At 42.8% G+C, this 25,316-nt stretch overlaps 1 protein-coding gene across 1 annotated transcript in view; it reads left to right on the top strand.

Moving 5' to 3' along the window:
• Positions 1–25,316, top strand: part of sybu (syntabulin (syntaxin-interacting)) — a 52,269-nt gene that overhangs the window by 4,303 nt on the left and 22,650 nt on the right. Inside the window, exon 3 of the mRNA XM_042332248.1 lies at positions 4,764–4,961. Within this exon, the coding sequence (XP_042188182.1) occupies positions 4,764–4,961 (198 nt within the window). The remainder of the gene's footprint in view (positions 1–4,763; positions 4,962–25,316) is intronic.

Raw genomic sequence — 25,316 nt, 5'->3', positions numbered from 1 at the left:
ACGAAGTTACTGAATGGTGATCAGGAGGTGAAAACCTGTTTGATTAGGCGATTTGGCCCTCTCTAGCCCAGGAGCTCTGAGGTCAAATACGGAGTCCCAACTGCTGCCCTACCTGGGACCAGCTAAATCAGCATAGATCCCTATGATCTCCTGGGTCTGTTTTTGCTGCATCAGGCATTGTGTTTGCTGGGCCACTAGGCCATTAAATCTCGATCAGTGCACTTTACAGTATATTCCGTGAAGTGCTTTGGGACGTCCTCCCAATGTGGAAGGTGTTATACCAAATGTGAGGATTTTTATTACTTTACTAATGGGAACTCCATCTGCAGTATTGTGAAGGAGCAATTAAGTCCAATAGTTACAGATGTAAAAACAATTCTGCCAGTTATAGTCCATATCATATAAATTTTCCAATAATAAATACAATATGTGGTATCTTAGAATTTCAGTTTTAAATATTTAAGCATATAAAGGGTGTCACTATACAGTTTTCAATTATAGACTGTTAATTCTAAACATGTCAAATATCAGAACCTACTTTGAGTCCCAAAGGCATAAATGCGCTGCTCTAAAACACAATTAGCTTAATATCTGACGTAATTGGATCTCAGTAACATATGCCATTGCCCTTAAAGGACAAAGTGAAATGGGAAATAGAAACAAGATTTAAATTAATTATATCTGCATGCACTGTTTGGTGTACTATATGGGGAAGGAGACAAGGGTTTGAACTCCTAACCTTAGAATCAGAGAATTTTATTTTTATTTTTAATTAAAATGCAGTTAGTTTGGTCCTTTCTATTTTGAATCACTAGTAACAATACTGTGGGTAAAAGGCAATTGTATGAAAAGACAAAATGTAAGAGCAGGATGGAAGAGCAGGAAATTGGGATTAGAGGTTATACAATAATAATATTTGCATTTGACATGCATTTTGTCATGTTGTTAAAATGCCCTAAAAGCTTTATAGGATTTATAAATCCGATCTCCGATCACCACTTCATCTCCTTCACCACCTCCATCCTCCTCCCCACCTCTACCAGACCCACCACCACTTCTATCGCCCCTGGAAGAAGTTACCCCCACAATCCCTAACCGCTGCCTTGGAGTCCTCTGAACTCCTCTCCCTCTGGCCTTCAACCCTCACTGACCCCTCTTCTCCTCTCACCCTCCTCCACAACACCCTCTCCTCCACACTCGACACTCTTGCCCCCATCACCTCCCGTACTGTCTCCTACTCTCGCTCCTCCCCCTGGTTCACCACCCACCTCCGCTCACTGAAGAGCCAGGTGCGGGCCGCTGAATGTACCTGCCTCAAATCTGGCTTAACGGTCCACCGACAAATCTGGCTGGACCTCCTCAAAATCTACCGCTCCACTCCAGCCTCGGCCAAGTCTTCCTTCTACTCCAGGATAATCCTGGTGTGAAGAACAACCCCAGGCTTCTGTTTTCTACCACATTCCGACTCCTCCGTCCCCCCCGCCACCCCGCGCTGGTCATCTCCTCCAACCTTCACTGCGAGGAGATGTTGGATTTCCTTGAATCCAAAATCAAGGGAATCCGCTCCGCGGTCACTCCCCCTCCAACTGCCACCCAACCCCACCTCTCCCCTCCCACACTCCCAACTCCTACCCATCCTCCCCTACACACCTTCGAACCCGTTTCCCCACCTTCTGTCACCAAACTCATCCTGCCCCTGAAACCCACCACCTGCTCCCTTGACCCCATCCCCACTCCACTCCTTATCTCTAAGCTCTACCTCCTTGCCCCACTTATCACAGACATCATCAATCTGTCCCTGTCCTCTGGCTCTGTTCCCATTACCCTAAAAATTGCCACCATCACTCCAACTTTGAAAAAACCCTCCCTTGATGCGTCGCAGCTATCAAGCTACCGGCCCATCTCCAACCTCCCCTTCCTGTCCAAGGTCCTGGAATGAGTTGTCGCCTCCCAGCTGCGCTCTTTCCTCTCAACCCATTCATTATTCGAACCCCTTCAGTCGGGTTTACGTGCTGTCCATAGCACAGAAACCGCCCTGGTCAAGGTCACCAATGACATCTTGACCATCTGCGACCAGGGCTCCTTCTGCCTCCTCGTCCTCCTCGACCTATCGGCAGCATTCGATAGGTCGACCATGCTATCCTCCTCCACCGCTTGTCCTCCCATCTCAACCTTCAAGGCCCTGTCCTTGAGTGGTTTAGGTCGTACCTCTCCCACCGTTTTCATTTTGTTTCCACAAACGGCTTTTCCTCCGGCCCCCTCACTGTCTCGTGTGGAGTCCCTCGGGGTTCTGTCCTCGGTCCCCTCCTCTTCACCCTCTATATGCTCCCCCTTGGTGACATCATCCGCAGACATGGGGTTAACTTCCACATGTATGCGGATGACACCCAACTCTACCTTTCCTCCTCTACCCTCAACTCCACGACCCCCAATGTCCTGACAGCCTGCCTGTCCGACATTGAGTCCTGGACGAGAGACAACTTTCTTCAGCTCAACATGCGCAAAACTGAGGCCCTCCTGATTGGCTCACGTCAGCGCCTCCGCACCTCAGGCGCTGACAGCATCAGCATCCAAGGCTGCACTCTCCACCTCTCAAAGCCAGTCAGGAACCTCGGGGTTCTGTTCGACCCTGAGCTGTCCTTTCTCCCTCATATCCGCACCACAACTGGCACCGCCTTCCATCACCTCTGAAACATCGCCAGACTACGGCACTACCTCACCCCTCACGCTGCTGAAACTGGTCCACGCCTTTATCACCTCAAGGCTGGACTATGGGAACTCTCTCTTCGCCGACCTTCCCGCACCTCCCTCCACAAGCTGCAGGTCATTCAGAACTCTGCAGCTCGTGTACTGTCCCGCACCAGGCTTCGGGACCACATCACTCCCACCCTCGCTCGCCTCCACTGGCTCCCCATCCCCCAGAGGATCGAATTCAAGATCCTCATCCTCACCTACAAGGCCATTCACGGCCTTGCACCCTCCTGCCTCTCCGACCTACTATCCCCCTACTTACCTGCCCGTACACACCGTTCCTCTGGCTCCGGTCTGCTCCACATCCCCCGCCCCAACCGCCCTACCATCGGTGGTCGGGCCTTCAGCCTGTCAGCTCCCAGGCTCTGGAACTCTATCCCCCAGTGCCTTCGCCGCCTCCTCCCTTTCCTCCTTCAAGGCCGGTCTCATGACCTTTCTCTTTGACCGTGCCTTCAGCTCCCCTCTCTACTCTCTACCCCCTCCTCCCTCCCTTCCCTCCCCTCACCCTGACCATTTCCCCCCTGCTCGGGTCCTGACCCAACTGTCCAGCGCCTTGGGACATCCTCCCGACGTGAAAGACGCTCTATAAATGAAACCTTGCTGTTTTTGTTGTATTATAGACTGGTATATTTGTGGGCGAACATGGCAGCCAATTTGTACACAACAGCCTCCCACGAACAACCATGAAATGAATGACCAATTTTATTTGGGGGATTGTTGACCAGGAGAAGCTCCCTTCTTTTTCCAATAGTATCATATAATCTTTAATGTCTGTTTGAACAGGCAGATGGGACCTTGCTTTGACATCTCATCTGAAGGATGTTACAATGTTATTACTGCACTGAAATGTTAGTATAGACTGTGAGCTCAAAGTCCCAGTGTGGGACTTGAACCCGCAACCCACAATCCTATGAATGATTTTAAACTCACTGGAACTATCTTCTATGAATGTTGTACTTCATGTACATTTTCTCCATCAACTTTTTCTTCTCATCTTGTAAAAGGGAGTCAGTCCTCATATGTCCTCTTCAAATTCACCCGACTGCCCTGACCACCCAAAAGATCCATTAGTTATTTATCACATTGCTGATTATTGGATATTACAGTTTCAGATTTAGCTGCTTTATTGACAATCCTAACGATAGTTGTTTCATTTCGAAGTAAACGATTGTGTGAAGTGCTTTAGAATATTTCAATGTGCTGAGGCACAATATAAAATGGAATTCGTATTATTTCTCTCTGTATCCTGTCCATTCTCTACCTCTTGAGAGAAACCCATTTGGAAAGGGTTTTGGATCAATCCAGTGAACAAGGACCTCAAAGGGCCTTTTAATTCAATAGTGTTGTTTAGTGCAAATATCTCTGCAAGAAGCCATAGGATGGCAGATGCAGTATTGAGAGCTCTTTTGAGGAAGATGCTATACCAAATGTAAGGATTACTATTATTGTCCAATCATTCCAAAAATGAGTGTCTTAAATAGGAAAATGTTTAATTTCTAAGCAATACCATCCACTGCCTTAACTCGCACATGCATTCTCCATGGTTTCAAATTATGGGAATGTTACATTCATGATTTGTGGATTAACTGGGTACTTGTGTGGATTACTAACTGAAGATCTGAGATAGTACAAGACGTTTTCTTCTGATACAAGGGCTCTAAATAAGGGGGCCTCATGTTATAATTAACTCTAGGACAGTTTGAAGTGAGGTCATGAAACATTTCTTCACATAGAAGCTTACGAAAATATGCAATGTATTGTCAGTGAGAGTCAGAATGGCAGAATCAATAGGGATGTTTAAAGAGATGACAGACAGGTACATAATAAGGGAGCATCATATTAAAATTCATCACGTAAGTACTTGTATACTTGACAAGTAAAGTGTATAGAGAAATAGGAGTAATTAATCTGCTGTGATCTGATAAATAGGTTTGTTGGACTGAATAATCTCCTGTTTTCATTCCTAAGTATCTTTGCCACCCTTATTTGCTTTTGATGTTCTTGTTGAGCAGATGACACCGGGTGTCCCAGCAGTCAGTCAGTGTCTCCTGTTAAATCTCCTTCAAAATTGGCAAGCAGCCCATTGGCATTTCCTGCTGTGAATGAGGAGGAGGAGGGTGGAAGAAAATTGAACAGTGGCACTGAACCGGAGTGGAACACGCAACACTTCAGACACAAGAAAGACCAGAAGCTATGTCTGGTGCAGCCAGGTAAGATTTTTATATAATCCCCAGGTATAATTCTGCATTGTATATAAATAATAATAATGATAATCCTTTTATTTGATGTAGCGGGTTATCACATCATTGAGATGCCTCAAAGCATTTCATAGGATATACTTTTGTCTGTATAATTTTGATGAACCCCTCAGCCAATTTGTGCACAACAGTGTCCCACAAACACCGTGGAGTGATTGACCCATTTTTATTTTGGGGGATTTGTTAGCCAGGGTGACTGGAGAAACTCCTTTCTCTCTTCAAATAGTGCCTTAGGATCTTTAACGTCCACCTGAAAAGACAGACGGGTGTATATTTACTGATAACTAGAAAATAAGATGCTCTTGCTTCCTCCCTTTCCTCCTTCAAGGCCGGTCTCAAGACCTTTCTCTTTGACCGTGCTTTCAGCTCCCCTCTCGACTCTCTACCCCCTCCTCGCTCCCTCCTTCCACTCACCCTGACCATTTCCCCCCTTGCTCGGGTCCTGACCCAACTGTCCAGCGCCTTGGGACGTCCTCCCGACGTGAAAGTTGTTCTATAAATGGAATCTTGTTGTTGTTGGTAACATTTCAGAATAAAACACAGTCTTTCAGTGCTACAGAAACGTCACAAGTCATAAGATGGCAATTGTAACAGTCTCGCGTTAGGAGTGTGGGAAGATTCAGTCTTAAATTGCTCTATATCTGCAGTGCTGAAAACTGTTGGGCATCTCGCAGAAATAAGCAATTGAAGGAAGCGAGTATTTGAGCTTAACATAATTTGAACTCTTCCCTAATAAATGCTGATACCAAACTTAAAGCTTTATTTAGTAGTCAGCAGAAGCCATTCTGGCAGTGAGTTCCATATTCTCAACACCCTCTGTATAAAGAAGATCCTCCTAAACTCCATTCTTGCTGATAGCACTGCTATCTGCATCTTAATTTGCTTGTGCAGGTAGCATGTTGGCTGGTAGGAGATGAAATTCCCTTCAGACCAACAAAATAACAAAACAGTTCTGGTTGTTCAAGCAACTGAGCATTTGATTGTCAATGAGAAGGGCAGGAGTTTGAACCTGTATATTGAGCATGCTTGTCACATTCTTTCCTCAATTTTCACATTCAATTTTCACCTGTCTTAACTTGGAGGGATTAATTCCTTATTTGACCCTGAAAGTGCTGCTGTCCATGCATCCTCCAGTATCTCAATCAAGTACCCACTACTCTGACATGGGATTCAGGCTTATCAACATGCTGTTTGATTGTGAAGAGCATTACAGCCAAGCCTGATCTTCTCCACACCCAGTATCCTCACAGGGTACCTCCAGCGAAGATCACTTGATAGGGATCAAGGAGCAAAATAATCCGCCTTAATCTGAACTCCTCAGTCAGGTGTAACAGCTGGAGTCCTGAGATCAGGTGACACAGCTCAGACTGGGGATCAAACCTGAGACTTTCTCGGTCTGTATTGCTCAATCCTCTGTCGATTAAAATGTCTGAGCTATCAATGTAACTGAGCTCTTCGAGCAAAGCAGGCCTCCCCCTGACCAGTGTGCACTCAGATTTTAATGTTCCAAGTTTAGGTAAAGAGCCATGTAAATGGAAAGCTTTTGTTATTTGGAGTTGGAGGGGGAGTGAGGAAGTTTGCAGATTCCAATTTTGATTTTTGAAATGGTTGTTTCTTTCAATTGGTACCAGCCAGTCTTGGCCTGCATTCAGTTTCTTCATAAATACATTGATGCTTTCTGCTTGTACCATAATTTCTGGCAGTGAGTTCCATATTCTCACCACCTTCTGTATCAAGAAGATCCTCCAAAACTCCATTTTAAATCTATCTTAGATCTATCTAAACTCGATCTGCTCTGAGTTATTTTACATTTATGTCCTCTTGTTTAGACTCACCAGCAAGTGGAAATAGCCTATATCTGACCAGTTTGTCCAACCTCTTCATAATGCTAAACAAAATAACATTGAGCTTTTAAAGGCTATTTGTGCAAAGACTATCTTTGTTGTGACCTTCTGAAACCCTACCAACCCTTCCTCTCCCGCTGCTCAGCAGACACTGGCTTGCTTCATGTCCCCTGCCCTGTCCACCCCACCATTAGTGGTCAGCCATTTAGCCTTTCCACCCTTACTCTCTGAAACTATAACAATAATAATCCTTGCATTTGATATAGCGCCTTATCATGTTTTTGAGACGTCTCAAAGCGCTTCACAGAATATACTTCAAAGTAAATTGACTGTATGTTTTGTGGGTGAAAAGCGACAGCCAATTATACACAATAGTGTCCCACGAACAGTCGTGGATTGAGTGACTAAATTATTATTATTTATTTTTTGGAAGAGATTATTACCCCCAGAAAAGCGATCAGGTTTCTAGTTACTGCTGGGTGAACAGAGATGTGTGGAGTAAGGAAACTTGCCCAGTGTTTAGTCCTGCCGAACCCAGGTCCTCTCGCTCGCGAGGCGAGTGCTCTAACAAATGACCTACAGAACTCCACAACTCATCCTGGAGTCGCTTTGCCTCACCCCTTCCCTCAACTTCTTCAAGGTCTGTTCAAGACCTTCCTCTTTGACCACAACTTTGGTCATTTTCCCAGTCCGTCATCCCCTCCTTGGCACCCAGACATCCTAAATCCAACCCTCAATCCTCCAAACATGAAAGGTGCTATATGAATGCAATTTCTTGTTTGTAGTTGTTGTTGTACTATCTATTGCATGGATTATTGCTTCAACGAATGAGCCCATTGGAGAATTGAAATTCATGGGATGAGCATCCTTGCTGTGAGATCTAACACTACATCTTCTGCATATGAAAGACAAAGGGCTAAAGTTCATTTGCAATCCAATTGCTGCATTGGAAAGATTGAAAGATTGAGGCCAGAAAAGAGCAGCACAGCATCTTTCATTGTGGCTACAGTATGACATTTTTTAAAAATGAAGAAACTGCAAATGAGAGGAAGTAGCTCACTTGAAATGATGAATTTCAGAAGAGAAATTAACATAATTTTTTTTAACAAGCTTTGATTTTTACTTACAATGATAACCCTTCTGTTTTATATAGCACCTTTCACATTTAAGAGGACATCTTAAAGTGCTTTACAAGATTAAGGATTTCCTGTAAAGTGCAATCACTGATTATGCAATCCCCATCATGTTAACCTTGATTACGTGCAGGCCTTGGAGCTCATTGCTGAAATTGATCATGATGGAAAATGAAAGGAAAACAACCTGCAAATTTACTGAAGGTTCAAAGTAAACCCATAATATAATAACAATAAAATCCTTGCATTTGATATATCTGTAGTGCCTTTCACGATATTACCCAATGACTACTCTATGCTTCCCTGCCTATCTAGTCATCTGGAGAAGGAGAATATAGTTAAGAGAGTCCATCATGAATTTACGAAAGGTAGGTCATGCATATTAAATTCTTTGAAGATGTAACTGATAAAGTAGACAAGAGAAATGCAGTGAGTGTAGTGCATCTGGATTTCCAAAAGACCTTTGATAAAGTGTCTCAAGAGAGGCTCATGACTAAATGGAATTGTGGGTGAGGTAGCAGAATAGATTAAAGAATGGTTAGAAATCAAAGGCAAAGAGTAGGACTTAAGTGTGTCTTCTCAAGCTGGTAGGAAGTGGTGCTCCACAGGAATCCGTGTTAGGACTGCTACAGTTCACCATTTACATAAATTATTCAGATTCAGGAGGTGTGGCATCAAAATTTGCAAATGACATCAAACTGGGGGGGCAATTCAAACAGTGAAAGAGATTGTAGAAGAATGCAGAAAGACATCAACAGGCGAGCAGCAGAATGGTTCAGTCCAATGGCAAATCAAATTAAATGGCAAAGGAAAATTTGAAGTAATTCACTTCAGCAGAAGAAAATAAAAAAGCCATCTATAGTCTAGTTGTTAGGAACCTAAGAGCAGCAGAGAGATATGGGGATTCAAATCCACAAATCTCTGAAGGCAGAGGTAGGTAAGGCTATAAAAAAAAGCCCAATGGGGTCTTGCGACTTATATGCAGAGGGATAGATTGTAAAAATGAGGAGGTAATGTTGAACTTATATAAAAGCTTGGTTAGACCATATTTTGAACATTGTGTCCAATTCTGGTCTCCACACTATAAGAAGGATAGACGAGCGATGGAAAGAGAACAGCTTATGTTTGTTTACAAGGATTGATACCAGGGCTGGAAGGTTGCTATCAGGATAGACTGGATGTGTGGGACTTTTTTGCAGAGAAGAGGGGGCCTTATAGAAGTGTTTAAAATGATAAAAGGGGTTTGATACGGATAACATAAATAGGCAGTTTCCACAGGTTGGAGAGTCCGTAACCAGGGGACATAAACGTAACATAACAACGAGGCGATCTAAAAGATAATTTTGGATTAACTACTTCACGCAGAGGTGAGTGAGATTCCGAAACACGCTGCCTAAAGTGGTAATAGAATCAGTTAATATAGATACACTCAAGAGGAAGCTAGCCCTTCACATCAGGGAGAGGGAAATCGAAGCATGAGAGGGAATAAAGAATAGGTGAAGACTCATGTGGATTATAAACACCGGCACAGACTAGTTGGGCCAAGAGGCCTGTTTCCATGTATAATCTTTGTAAAGCCTATCCTCTTTCATAGATCATAGAATCGTACAGCACAAAAAGAGGCCATTCGGCCCATCGAGTTTGTGTCGGCTCTTTGAAAAGAGCAATGTAATGTCAATCCCATTCCCCAGCCCTTTCCCCATAACCCTGCAAGCCCGTCCTCCTCAAATACCCATCCACCGCATTATTAAAAGTTGTTATCGAATCGGCCTCCACCACCCTTTCAGGCAATGCGTTCCAGATTCAAACAACTCGCTACATGAAAAAATTTCTTCTCACCTCCCCTCTGCTTCTTTTAGAAACTTATTTTAAATCTGTGACCTCAAGTCACCGACACACCCACCAGTGGAAACAGTTTTTCCCTTTCTATCCTATCAAATCCTCTCATGATTTTGAAAACTTCTATTAGGTCTCCTCATAACCTTCTCTGCTCCAATGAGAATAATCCCAGCCTCTCTAGCCTTTCCTCATAATCAAGGTCCCTCATTCCTGGTACCATCCTTATAAATCTCCTCTGCACCCTTTCCATCCTTCCTATAGTGTGGTGCTCAGAACTGAGCACAGTATTCTAACTGAAGCCTAACCAATGTTTTATATAGGTTAATCATAACCTCCTGACTCTTGTACTCTATGCCCCTATTTATAAAGCCTTGTATCCCATATGCCCTTTTTACAGCTTTATCTACCTGTCCTGCCACCTTCAAGGATTCATTTACCTGACCCCCAAGTCTCTCTGTTCCTTCACCCCCTTAAGATTGTAATACCTAGTCTATATTGCCTTCCCTCATTCTTTCTTCCAAAATGCATTACCTCGCATTTCTCCACATTGAAATTCATCTGCCATGTGTCTGCCCATTTTACCATTCTGTCTATGTCTTCCTGTTGTTGGCTATTATCCTTCCCACTGTTCACCACCTTACCTAACTTTGTGTCGACCGCAAACTTGAAAATGGTACTTGCTACACCCAAGTCCAGATCATTTATATATATTAAGAAGAGATGTTGTCCCAATACCGATCCCTGGGGGATGCCACTGTACACTTCCCTCCAGTCAGAAAAGCAGCCGTTCACCACAACTCTCTGCTTTCTGTCTCCCAGCCAGTTCTGGATCCATGCTGCCACTGTCCCTTTTATGCTATGGGCTTCTATCTTTCTTATAAGTCTTTTATGTGGCACTTTGTCAAGTGCCTTTTGAAAGTCCATATAAACTACATCAACTGCACTACCTTCAACCACCCTCTCCGTTACCTCATCGAAAAATTCTTTGCTGCACCTTCATAGTTCTGACCTATTATGGTTGCACTCCTATCGACCCCAATGTCTCCACTTCGTCAAATATCGGTTTCCCCTCCTGCCCCAACACAGTCACATGCGGCGTTCCTCAGGGCTATATCCTCAGCCCTCTCCTCTTCACTATCTTTACACTCCCACTCAGTGGCATCATCTGTAGACACTTCCACAACGTATGTAGATGATACACACTCTGTCTCTGTACCTGTACCTTTGATTCCAGGACTATCGCTTTTCTGACTGGTTGCACATCAGACATCAAGTCCTGGTTTCTTTGAAAGTTGACAAGACAGACACTCTTCGGCTTGGCTCCCGGCATTAAAAGCGGGGAGGTAAGAGGTGTCTCCTTGGAGTTGAACTGGCTCAAAGGTGACATGTTTGGTAATGGAATGTCAGAATCGAGCCAACCCTCTGTGACAGTCTTCATAATCCAGTTCCTGAGGTATGCAGTATTCCAGGGCACTACTAATGGCCGCCCAGCCAGCCTGGCTCATCAGCAGGACTTGGAAGGGAAGACCAATCACTGGGGGAAGGACTCATCCCACTCAGATCCTGTTAACCCTGCAAGCTAAAGCCCTAAGGGATAGGCTGGTCCTAGCTGGATAAATAGTGGGAAAACTTGCCAGTTAACAGTATCAATGGCAAGCTGGTTTTAGCTAGTACTCCATCACTTGGGATCCCCAAGTATGGGCTCTTGCCAACCTGCGCCTAATACACTCCGGAAGAGGGTAAGCAGGATAGGTCCCTCCAGAGGGAGAGTCTGCATTCCATTCCAATAGATATCTCTGGAATCTCCATGTATGGGTGAGATGCATGGAATTCTCAGTTTAGTTTGGATACTCTTAAGCATGATGATGGGTTTCCACCTGTGTCAGACAACCAGCAGGCCCCTGGCAAGTTTTCCCCCCAAAATTCTACAGATATATTTAGTTAGCTTCCATTTATATTCTACTTTTCGGTTAATTTTTCATCTGAGGCCAATATGTGAGATAAGTGATTGTAATTCAATTTGAATTGTACTCAAAAATTTTAATTAATTATCAAATAATAAATAATAATAAGCCTTGCATTTGCTGTAGCACCTTTCACGTCGGGAGCTCATCACAGGATTTTACTGTAAAGTGCAGTGACTTCTCCTTTGAGGGCAAACATGGCAGCCAATTTGCACACCGCAATGTCCCATAAACGGCCACAAAGACTGAAAATGGAAGAAACCATCCTTAAATGAGAGCTTCATTTAAACTGTAACGTAACGTTGTTGGAATTCCCCCTGGATGGTCGAACGTGGCTCATCGTCTGGCTTGGAGGTGATCTGTTACTGTACTCCAATAAAGCTGTTTATCAAGCAGAGTGCTGTCGTCCCCTGACACCAGCATGTGTCTGATAGGTCCGAGTTTCTCTTCCTTTCTGTTACTATGGCAACGGGTGCGAATGTTTTGCCTGCTAACTGTGGGAACATGGAATTATTAAAGAGCATCTCTCTGAACGGCAGCAAAGTAGTTCGTGTTAGCAGCAAGAGAGGGAGAGAGGAGGAAAAAAAGCAAAGAGCACCTGCCCACAAATTAATTTTGTGCCTTATTTAAGGGAGATGGAAAGCAGTAGATTGAAAGGTAAAAATCCAATCTTAAAATGTTCAGCTTTTCGGTGTGAATCTGAATCTTGGTTTGGAGGGTGGGGCACAAGCTCCCTGCATTTCACCTTTTATTCAGTGCATTTGTTTTCCTCTAATAGTGGCTCACAGGTGTGGTCACCTACAAACAGCAACCAAAGAAACAATGAGCACCATCTTATTGACAAAGCGTACTGCTAGACATTAATTTTTCTGTTGCTTGTGAAGGAAATGTTATTTTAGTCATAGCGCTGTCTTGGATTAATTGATGGAGAAATCTGTTTTGACTTCATTTATAGTCTTGCGTCATGTTTGCCAAATCTTTTGTTGTAAATGAGCATAATAATAATAATAATAATTCTTGCATGTTTTACAAAATTACAGGGATAGGGGAGAAAGGGCAGGTAAATCCTGAAAGGATTGCTAGTAAAATAGCCAGCACAGATGAATGGGCTTCTTCTGTGCTGTCCTATACATTTCTATGGGATTTATGGTTTCAAATTCACATTGACGCCCCTTCACACCCCTTTAAATAATAAGAGATGGCAGGCAACATTGCACCTGAGGTTAGAGGTTAGGCAGTTGTTGATAAATGAGACCACATTTAGTTGCTATGAGCTAGATATTCTCACCAGATAGAGGTTTTTTTTTGGTCAGCCAGGTGTCATGCGTGCGGAAGCCCAAACCAGACTGATTGTTCCAGATATGTATACCATCTGCACATGGAAATTTCCCTGTATTTGGAATTAAATGCTCGGTTTTTCCCTGGAGGGATGCACTCTGCTTACCTAATTTTGGAGAGTGTTAGGTCTAGGTTCGCAAGATCCAAGGCTTGCGGACCCCAGGGTGTATGTTGGGGTAATGCTGGAGTTTAACCATATTGAGAGCTCTGCCTGGCTAGCTTTCCCACTGCTTGTCCAGCTAGGACCACTCTACCCGTTAGAGCTTTGACTTGCAGGATTAACAGGAGCCGAGTGGGAATATTTGCAATTCTCTTTATCTACCCCTTCAAGTTCTGCCAATGAGACACTTATCAGTCAGTCAGGTTTCACTCAGCCCAGGATATCAGTGAAGTCATGAGGCATTAGGTCATGTATGACGAGAGCTTAGTTTAATAATCCTTGCATTTGATATAGCACCTTATTACGTCTTCTACACATCTCAAAGCACTCTATAGAATATACCGTAAAGTGAATTGGCTGTATATTTTGTGGGCGAATTATAGTTTGTGTCAAGTGGACACTTACCAGAGTAACACAGATGAGAAGCGGAAAATGTGATGAGGGAATCCAAGGGCAAATGACAAATTTTATTCTTGGCGTATGTAAGAGTGAGGCACGATGTAGCTGTCACAAAGAATCACTTCATAACCACACGTTGCCTTCAAGGTGACCTGTTTGCATGCTCTGAATTATACATGTGGGGGTGTAAGGCACTAAGTGCAGGCCTTCAGTGCAGTGAACAGGGCTCCTTTTGGACACAGCTGTTTCCTTAGTTGATCCGACTGAAGTGCCTGGGGAGGAAAAGAGGTTCCAAATGATGAATTTCTAATAGCCTGAAAAATCAATATAATTTCACTAAAATGTATATTGTGGAGTCCTGTAGCATATTGGTTAGAGCATCCTCTCAAGTGAGAGGATCCAAATTTGATTCCCGGGCAGGGCGAAACCTTAGTTCCCTTACTCCACAGGCCTCTGTTTACCTAGCAGTAAGTAGGAACTAGGTTGTTAGTCGATTGGTAGATATTATCCATTAAAAAAATCCACAATTGCTGTGCGCAATTGGCTGCCGCATTTCGCTTTACAATATATTCTGTGAAGCGCTTTGAGATGTCTCAACGACATGATAAGCCGTGATATCAAATGCAAGGATTATTATCATTATCATTATATTTTCAGATTAACAATGGGGATATCTTTGAACAAACTATTTATCCCCACCTCACCCCGTACATCCTTCTCCCCTTTAAGTATGGTTGTTGAAATATAACACTGTTTAAAGATTAAAGAGGACTTGTGAGTTAAAAGTAGCTGATTGGTTTAGTTCCAGGACTGAATTGCTAGTACTGTGTATATTTTCTGTCAGTTTTGTGTGCTGTAAATTCAGGATGTTATGTAGCAAGCTCAGCAGAACTGAGTTGAAAGCAAAACAGACTGTGCTGATGTTGGGGAAAGTCTACATTCATTTATCCAACATCTCAGTTGGCAGCACTGTCCCTTCCAGTTTAAAAGTAAATCATGAATTCAATACAATGCCTGGCCAATATTCCCCCACATGAAATTGTTCTTTTACTTCATGGCTATTGTGGAAAATTGCTGTGTGAAAATTGACTGCCACACTCGCCTACACCTAAGGTGTTATAACAAATGCAAGGATTATTATTATTATATGGATTAAGTATCCTCATCAATGTTAATACAAAATACAATACAAAATTATTTTTGTTTTGCGCCTTTCACATCGGTAGGATGTCCCAAGGAGCTGAACAGTCAGGGATTGGGGCCCGGGTAGGGGATGGGGGAGTTAGGATCAGGGAGGGTGGATGGCAGAGAGGGTAGGAGGATGGCCGCAGCCACAGTTGAAGATAAGGGTCTCGAGGTGTGCCTTGAATGAGGCAAGGGAGGGAGCGAGGCAAAGGGAATGTGGGATGGAGTTCCAGAGGGTGGGAGCAGCGACTGAAGGCCCGATCACCCAACCATCGATGGTGGGGCGGGCTGGGCAGGGGACATAAAGCAGCCAAAGGTCAAGGAGGATGAGGAGGCAGAGAGGGCACTGGTCTCAGATGGACAGAATGTCATTTGTCACTTTGACCAGGGCAGTTTCTGCACTGTGCGCAGCATGGAAACATGATTAAAGAGGTTCGTAAAGAGAGTGTCAGGAGAGGAAGGAGCGTAGTTGGGAAGCAACAACTCTTTCAAGGACCTTGGAAAGGAAGCTTGGAGATGCAGTGGTAGTTTGAGAGCAGGGAAGGATCCAGGGGAGGTTTTCTTAGGATAGGGGTGATAACAGCTGTTTTTAGGCGGGGTGGGAACAGTGCCAGTTGACAGGGAAAAGTTGGAGGTCTGAGTAAAGGGGCAGGGAGGTGGAGATGGGAGTTAAGGAGTGGGGTAGGGATGGGGTTGAGGGAGCAGGTGGTGGGCTTCTGTCTATAGATGCATTCAAGAGCAAGCTAGACCTTCATACGGGGGAGAGGAGAATAAAAGGGTATGGGAGGGACTAAAGAATGGGTGAAGATTCGTGTGGAGTATAATGTGACCTGTGTGGTATATTTGAGCTGTTGATTGTGAAGATTGTTTAGAAAAAAATGTCAAATGGCTTAACCATTAAGAAATTGTCATCAAGTCAAAGATTAGCTTGAATAATGGCGTTGGCAGTGATCTTTGTCTAAGTATAGATTGGGCAGCATGAAAGTTCAAGAAAGCATATAGGGGTCAACAATTCTTCCAGTGAATCCATTGAGCCATCTTCACATAGCTTTGTCCTCCATCGTTCTTCAGTCAGAATAAATTTGTTCAAAACTTGTGGCTGCTCAATGATCTGTTGTTAATCATTAAGCCAAAATTTAGAAATACACACTATGTACCTCCCCCTCCCTCTCCACCTTTCAATCCCACTTTAAGACTTATCTTGTCGACAACACATTTGGTTACCTTTACACCCCGACCCCCACCCCACCTCAGCTCCTCAGCCCCAGCTCAAAGGCCCAGCCAGCCGTGCAAAACACTCTGATGTTTAATCCACTATACAAATTTATGTTGTTGTTCGTGTTGTACTCATGTTATCTTTAGGAGAAAACAATACTGTAGAATAGATTTATGATGGTTTGTTTGATTAAAACTAATAAATCTCGCCTGTAATACAGTGTACCAAATGTTGTATTTTGACCATAGTTAGTTGTTTCAACTTAGAAAGAGAATTAACTGCATGAGGTATTTTCGTCTGGCACGTGGATACAACTGGACGCAGATTAGCACATTTTTTTCAGAATATCAAAATACTGTATAACAAACTCAGCCTCTATAGATTCTGTGTATTTTGGACGAAGGCAATTTATAACCCACAAATAATTGAGGACAAAAAAGCTGCCCTCTGTCTATAGAAGGATTCAAGAGGAAGCTAGACTTTCACATGAGGGAGAGGGGAATAAAAGGGTATGGGAGGGAATAAGGAATGGGTGAAGATTCGTATGGAGTATAAATACCGACACAAACTGGTTGGGCCAAGTGGCCTGTTTTCATATTGTCTATTCTTTGTAATCACCAAATCTTTGCTTTATCACATTGTTACCCACCCACACTAATAGAAGCCCAATTTGTTTGGAGTGTAAAGCTCAAATTCATTCCAGATGTATTATTCTGCTTGGTGTATTTCCATTTTAGTAAACTATAACACTAACATGTTTATTGGGTTTATAGGGTAAGGGTACACAGGAGCAGCAAGTGTTGATCATATTCCAGTTATTCAGAACGCTAGAGAATAGACTTTTCAGCAGCAAAGCAAAGTGATCACCAGCTCCATGCTAAAGGCACTTCCAAGAACAATTAATTGCTGGTGCACAATAGGTTAAATGTGTGCCTCTAAGTATTTAAATCCATCATGTATTTGTACTGTAAATGTTCATCATTCATCTGCCCACACTTGGCCTGATCAGTGTTTGTGAGAACAATGCAGTTATTATCGCAAAATCGTAGTCAAAAGTGCTGTGGCAAGCTGAGTTCTTTAGCATTGACTCTAAAGTGTTTTTGTAATGAATGCTGTTGAACACTTGAGACATCTCAAATCACTTCTAGTTGCTTTGGCTTATTTTCTAAGTAGAAAATGGACTTATTTGTTCTTATCATTCTAACATGCACCTGAACAGGCAGATGGTACTTCAGATCATCATCCCATTCGAAGTAGAACAACAACAACATGCACTTATATAACGCCCTCAACGCAGGGTAGCGCCTCAGCGTGCTTAACAGTGGCGGAGCCTGACTCCAGGCGGGGGGTAGCAGGGTGGATGACAGCAAATGAGAATTATATAAGGAAATTAATAATAATAATCCTTGCATTTGATATAGTGCCTTATCACGTCATTGAGACATCTCAAATCACTTCACAGAATAAATCGTAAAGAGGAATTGACTGGGTATTTTGTGGGTGAAAAGACAAAATTAAAAGAAAGGAAAATAAATCGAAAGGCAACATTGGACTTACGTAACTTGTTTTACGTAGGTTGATGTCACAATGACAGGGTTGGATGCTGAGCGGGGAGACGGGGAGGGAGAAAAATGATTATGGGTGTTGTCAAAGAGGCAGATCTTTAAATTGGGAATTAAAGAGAGGTAGATAGGAGAGGAGGTGAGATGGAGGGGTAGAGCAAGGGAGTTTCAGAGGTTAGGGGCATAGTAACTGAAGGCTTGGCCACCAATGTTGGCACTGAAGGTAGTGGGGCACCAAGTTAACAACAGGTCTAAGTTAGAAGGGAGGAGCGGAGTAGTGGGGGAAGAGAAGATCACAGAGTTAGAGAGGTGCTAGAGAGTGGAGGAATTTATAGATGAGGCTGAGGACCTTGAAGTTGACCCATTGGGAGAAAGGGAGACAGTGGAGCTTGGCGAGGCCTGGGGAGGTAAGCGTGCAGAGTTTGAAGCGAGAGAAGATGTGAGTAGCGGAGTTTTGAATTTGCTGGAAGCTTCTCTTTAGGTTTTGTGTTCTGTTGGGTTCTTTTTTCTTTACCTAAAAACAATGGTTGTATTCTATTCAACTCAAATGCACTATCCTTCCTGGTATATCAGAACAGAGGTCTATTGGGAGTGTGTGATGCATATTCAATTACCGTCATCATTTAATGGCTATATATCCTGTATCAACAACAAGTCAGCTCAATAATACTATAATAATAATCCTTGTATTTGATATCGCACCTGTCGGGCCTGGGCAGATGTCTCAATGCGCCTCACAGATCTTTATGGCAAAGTGCAGTGACTGTATTTTGTAGGCAAACTTTAATTGATTGTAATAATGTGGCTTTTTAGATATAAAAAAACAAAAGTGTTTCTCTATATTTTTTAAATTTTACTCTGTTTGGTGCAACTTCTAGTGCAAAGTAGCGAGGACTCAGTTAAAAATCTGAAATGAGTTGCAAACTATTTTAATGTGAAATTATGTTTCAGCAGGGGAAGTGAAATTTTATCAAAAAAAAACCTTACATTCACTATAGTGCGTTTCACATCAGGAGAACGTCTCAAAGCGCTTCACAAGATATACTGTAAAATGTAGTGACTTTATGAACAAACTGTAGCAAATACAGTTACTACATTTTGATAGCGCATTGCCTGTGAAGCATTGCGATGTTTCAGTTGGATAAAGCACCGTCTATCTTACAAAGAAGTTTATCAATAAGTTTACCGACCAAAAAACACAGTCGTTATACTCGACAGTAAATGCTTCCATTTTATATGGCACCTTGCATGTCTTCCAACATGCAAAGTGCAATATAAAATGCAAGGATTATCATTCATATTTCTTAGAATTAATAAAGACTGAACAGGGAATGGCTGGCCCGATGCCCCATCCTGAAGCAGATTGTGCTGACCTTACAAATGTATGTGTTTTCCTTGTTCAGTCCAGGGACTTGCTCTCATGGTGGTTAGTGATGGTGCTGCAGATATTGAGGCTAGCAGCCCAGCTAATAATGTGAGATCAAAAACTCATTGAATGCATTGTTTGCAGTCACAAGGCAGAGCAGAAACCCTGGCCAGGCTCCAATCATCCACTCAGACAATCCAAAAAACAACAAAATTACAGTTGTATAGCGCCTTTCAGGTTGGGAGGAGTCGCAGAGCCTGGTGCGGGAGAGGACACGGGCTGCAGAGTTCTGGATGATCTGCAGTCTGCAGCCTATGGAGGGAGGTGTTGGGGAGGCCGACAAGCAGGGAGTTTGCGTAGTCAAGCCTGGATTTTATGAATGCATGTATGAGGATCTCAGCAGCCTGCGGTAGGATCTGAACCATTCATGGACAGAACCATGAAGGTTTAGGTCAGAGGAGAGGCGGTGGAGGAGGGCAGAAGCAGCTGAGCAGATTTCCTCGACTTTGGTTTCGAGGAAGTCCAGCATCTCCTCCTAGTTGGCGATGAAGGAGAGGATGGGCGAGGAGTGAGAGTGTGGGCGGAAGAGCCGGGGTTGTCCTTGGCCTGCAAGATTGTCTTGGAGTAGAAGGACGATTTAGCGGAGGCAAGGGCAGAGCGGTAATATTTGATAAGGTCCAGCCAGATCTGCCAATGGACTGTTGGACAAGATTGTAAGCATTCTTTCTCAATTGACTACTCTTATCCAGCACTGCTCAATAACTGAGTTTCAAAATTGTATTCAATATCATATAACAATATATTAATAATTGATATAATGCCTTAGCTCACAATCAAGACATTTCAAAGGACTTCACAGGATCTTTCCATTATATGCAGTCGTCGTGTATTTGTAGGCAAACTGTAGACGAACTCAGCACCCAATTTGATCACAGCAATGTCCCACAAACAGCTATGAAGTGCATGACTGTTGTCAGAAATTTCTGTGTGTAAATTTGATGCCAAGTTCATCTAGAAAATGCACAGTCATTACACTGCACTTTGAGACATCTTGACCTGATAAAGCACCATATCAAATGCAAGGTTTATTATTGTAAAAAATATAGTTTGTTGTAAGAAGTTGGCTTGCATTTATGTAGTTTTGTTATGGTTCTGATTAAGGTTATTTGTGAGCATTCACATTGAAAACTGGAGGGAACATGCAGCAAGATGTGAAAAGTGAGCACATCTGCTTCTGTTTTCCATTTGGATCTTTTAAGAATAGACTGATTGGTACCTTGACTCTGCGTCTTCCTTAACCACACGGTTGGAAGCCTGCAGTGCACTGCTTAACGTTCAGCTCCATTTTCATTCTATCCTTGAACGCCACTATAGCATCTACTGAATTCTAGCATTCTTGGTAAAGGAACCTCGCCTAACTTATAATAATAATAATTCTTGAGAATGGAAGTCTTCTGAGTGCTGAAATTCCTCTCAGTACAATACAATACAAAATGACATTTGTATAGTAGCTTTCCCGTTGGGATGATGTTCTCACGTCGGCTACTAAAACAACCACAAGAACAAGTTACAGTTATTTAGCGCCTTTCACATTGGGAGCACGTCTCAAAGCAGATGCGATATTAAACTAAAGTCATATCTGCCTGCCCAGGTGGATTTGAAGATTTCATAGTGTGACTCAAAAAGAGCAGGAAATTTCTCTTGGTCTTGGCCAACAATCCCCTAGATTGTCTTTCATTTCATGTTTCATTTCGCTTCATGGCTCTTTGTGGGACTTTGCTGTGTGTAAATTGCCATGTTCACCTATAAAATACACAGTTACAACACTTTACACTAAGTCTTATGAAGTACTTTGAAACATACTCTCGACATGAAAGGCGCTATTTCCAATGTAAACTTTATTTTATTTATTTATTCCATTATTTATTCTGTTACTAGTAGTATATTTTTACGTTTTTGAACCAGGATTCAAGGAAGAACAAAAACAATACGACTTAGAGCCTAGACTTGTGAGAAGCTTTCAAAGCTGACCTGTTCTCATTATAAAGGAGGCGGTTTGAGGGTAGAACTTGATACATGTCTTTGAAATGATAATTTGTTTGGAAGCAGACTGTTTGACTTATCAGTAGGGGCATAAATAGAGTGGTGGTTAAAAATGAAAGACCCTCAAGTGGGACTAGACTTTTTTTCCCCATACACTATAGTGGATCTGGACGAACAACAAGATAAGTTGATGCAGCATCTATTATCTGCTTTAAAAGTGGATAACTATTGGGTTCTGAATACACCACAGTATTGGAGGATGCGGGTTAGATTCAGACCAAGATAAACAAATGCTGTATAGAAAGTGCTGACTTCTCTGCTGCTGAGACTGGGGAAATTTTGACTGGAGTGAAGGATGTTTCAGTAATAGAAATGTGCGGATGGAAGAATATTGTGGATACTTTGCTGGATTTTGTTTGGACTTCAAGGAGTTGGCATGTGTAGATAGCATGGGTTGACAGGGTAAATTGACAGGGTAAGATTTGTGTGGTCTGTGGAAGGAACGTGCTTCATTATAGAGGAATTTTAGCCGCCAGGGTGTGTCTTTATGTGTTCAATGTTTTTCTTACTCAAGCTCTGCTTCCAAGGGAAGCATGTGTCACAGCACTATCCCAAGCTGGCAGAACATCCAGGCAGTGGAGCAGAAGTGTTCCTTTGGGTTCACTTCTTGCGAAAAGTATTTTTCTAACATAATGCAGTTTGTTTCTCTGCTGGTATCATTGCATAAGCAGCGATTTTCTTTAAGCAAAGCATGTCCTACATTTCCAGTCAATCCTTTTTAAGGATATAGTTTGATGCACCTGGGTACAATTTTGGACGTGTTGATGAGTGGAACAATTTACCATGAATGAATATAGCTGGCACAGCGATCGTTGGGGCCAGTAACTATAGTAATTTCCATTATGAAGTGTTCTCACTAAATGTTTCCACTCAGTAATAGGCTCATATAAGCAAACATTTTGTTTCCTTCATTGAAATTACTGTACTTTAAGTTTTGCGTGGACTTCTTCATCTCTTGGTAATATAATAATAATACTACCACTAATGATAACAATCTTTGCATTTCATATAGCTCCTTATCTCATTGTTGAAACATCTCAAAGCGCTTTTAGGATTTACTGCAGAGTGTAGTGTCTGTATATTTGTAGGCGAATATGGCAGCCAATTTCCAACAACAATGTCCAACAAACAGCCATGTGAGTGAATGACCAATTTTATTTGTAGGATTGTTGGCCAAGACATTGTGAGAAACTCCCTTGCATTTCGATTTTTGCCATGGGATGTTTAACATCACCTAAACAGACTTCAGTTTAAATGTCTGATCAAAGGATGGATATATTTAATATAGTATCTTTTGAAGTGGATCATCTGCCTCTACTTAACAATTTTTTAATATAATAATAAATAATAATAGTCCTTGCCTTTGATATAGCACCTTTCACATTGGGAGGACATCTCAGAGCACGTTTCAGAATTCACTGTAAATTGTAATCACTGTATTTTGTAGATGAATGCAGCAGCCAATGTGCACATAGCAAAGACCTACAAACAGCCATGAAGTGAATTCTGCGTATGTTGGGGTATGGGATTCAATGAGGTCTCCAGGAAGTCTGTATTTCCACCTGATCTCAGCCTGCAAAGGCCATTTGGCTACAAAATACAGTCACTACACTTTTCAATGAATCCTGTACCAGCTTTCAGAGCAAATTTTTGATTTACATTAATTGTAAATGTCAACAAAGTTGGGAAAAAGTTCCTGACAAACAATTCCCCAGATAAAACTGGTCATTCATATCATGGCTGCTTGAAGGACATTTCTTTGTGCAGTTTGGCTGCCGCTTTTGCCTACAAAATTCAATCACTTTGCTTTTCGGTCAATCCTGTGATGTGCTTTGAGACTTATTAATATGAAAGATTCAACATCAAATTTAAGGATTATTATTATAAATGGTGCCAAACCAGTAGAACAATGGTAACATTTAATTTAGAAAACTATCCACAACAACTCTCCTTAAGAATAAAGCATTTTTTAAAAATCCTTAAGCTACTCACAGAGCTATCTAAGCACGTCCTGTACATAGAAACATTGGAACAAGACTAGGCCATTCAGCCCTTCAAGTCTGTTCTGCCATTCTATAAGATCATCGCTGATCTGTACCTCAACTCCAATTACCCACCATTGCCCCATATCCCTGAATACCATGACCTAACAAATATCTATCCACCTCAGTCTTGAAAATTTATGATGTCCAGATTGTATTAATTTCACACCCCATTTCATGAGTGGAATTATATGCTAATAATTGCAGAACAAGTCAGCAGCTGTGTAACATCTGTTGCGAGATGTATTGCAAAGGAAAACAATTCTCATGCCTGTTCAGGGCCGAGGGTGAAAGGTCCTCCCCACCTAAACTGATTTGAATTAATTTGGACAGATTTGGAATTGTTTTCCAATCCATTGTGGTTTGAGTCCATTTCAGTCTTTGGAAATAAATCCAAACTGATGGCTCACTAGGAGTTTGAAGTTAAGCCAGGATGAGTTTCTAGATGTTAAAGTTTGTGCTGCAATGCCATTAGTTTGGCTGCGAGGTTTCAAACATGGGACTCTTTAATCCCTCACAAACAGTTTGATTAAATTTCATAATGCAGCTGCTGCCTCCTTACATTCCCAGAAAGAGGATTGTTTTCAGTATTCAAATATTTGATAATATACTTTTTAAAAAGCTTGGTCTACAGGATACACTGTCACAACACTCTACAATAATTTCCTGTGAAGAACTTGAAGACAATTCAACAAATTGATAAAGCTCTATGCCAAATGTAAACATTATTATTAATGTTATTTCAGTATTGTCAGTATTTTCCTGAAAGAATTTCAGTGTTGGAATTGTTTTCTTTCCACTTTCCCAGCAAGTTCCTCTACAGTGGTTCCCCTCATACTGTTGCCAAGGATTCAAGAGCTTGGCAATGTTGAGAAACTCTTTCCAACTCATTTCTTAATCCGCCACCCCCATCACTACCTCACTGTGATACATCAGATTTAACTCCATTTTGTAGGCAGAAGTTTGACTTGTGAATCTCACCTACTGAAGGGCTATATTTTGTGATTAGACCACTTCAATAAGCAGCATGAAATCAACTGATTCTTACAGGTGCTAGGTTTGTGTGTCCATGATGCATGCAAAAGAGCTGATATGTGACTCAGAGATTTCAATATTCTTTTAGTTGTGGCTCTACATTTTCTTAGGCTTGTTTCAAAAATAATCTGAGTGGAAGCACAAATGGGAATCAGCCATGTGTGTAGTTTTCTTAATCTCTGTTGTAGATGATGCTAAAATGGAGAATAAAATTGTGAATAAAATGCTCCCACCCCTGTCGGCTACCTACCACCACTTGGTTCTCCTCTCCCACCACCCTCGCCGACTCCTATCCCTGCTTCACCATCCCACTGCCTCTTTCTGCTCCAGACTCCGAATCCTCTGTCGGGTCCACCATGGCAGAGGCTGCTGGCTATCCAGCAGCAGTCACTCTGACTGCCCTATCCCCTATTCTCACCGCAAGGTCCATCGGTCCCCGACCACGGGACCATCCTCTCCCTCATTCACATCCACACCCTCCCTGTCAGTCCTCCCCCTCCTCCCACTCACCCCTCACATTCCGCCACTAACTGTCCCCTCCACATCAGCCTACAAAATGTCCCTCCCCCACCTTCCTTCCGACATCTCCACCCTCCTATCCTCCCTCTCCCTTTGCTCCAAACACCTCCTAATCCTAGGCGATTTCAACATTCGCTTCACCCCCTCATACTCTACCTTTGCTAACTTCTCCTACCTTATCTCCTCACTCAAAGTCTCCCTCCACATCCACTCCGACACGCACGTCTGCAGTCACCCCCTTAATCTGGTGATCACTCGGGGTCTCACCGTCTCAGACCCACAATCATCGACAAAGCGATCTCGGACCATCACTTCATCTCCCTTAACTTCTCAATCCTTCTCCCCATCACCACCCAACCCACCTCCATCTCCTACATCCCCCTCCCTCTCCACTGCCTTGGAGTCATCTGAACTCCTTGCCCCCTGGGCTCCCTCCCATAAAGACCTCTCCTCCTCGGTCACTCTCCTCCACAACTCCCTCTCCACCACTCTTAATTCCCTTGCTCCCCCCACTTCCCGAATTGTCTCCTACTCACGAGAGTCACCATGGTTCACGAGACACTTCTGCTCCCTTAGAGCACAGGTGCCACTGCACGCACCTG

This window comes from Callorhinchus milii, unplaced genomic scaffold (genome assembly GCF_018977255.1).
Source record: "Callorhinchus milii isolate IMCB2004 unplaced genomic scaffold, IMCB_Cmil_1.0 Scaffold2, whole genome shotgun sequence".
NCBI classification, from domain to species: Eukaryota; Metazoa; Chordata; class Chondrichthyes; order Chimaeriformes; family Callorhinchidae; genus Callorhinchus; species Callorhinchus milii.
This window is presented reverse-complemented; position numbering and strand designations above follow the sequence as displayed.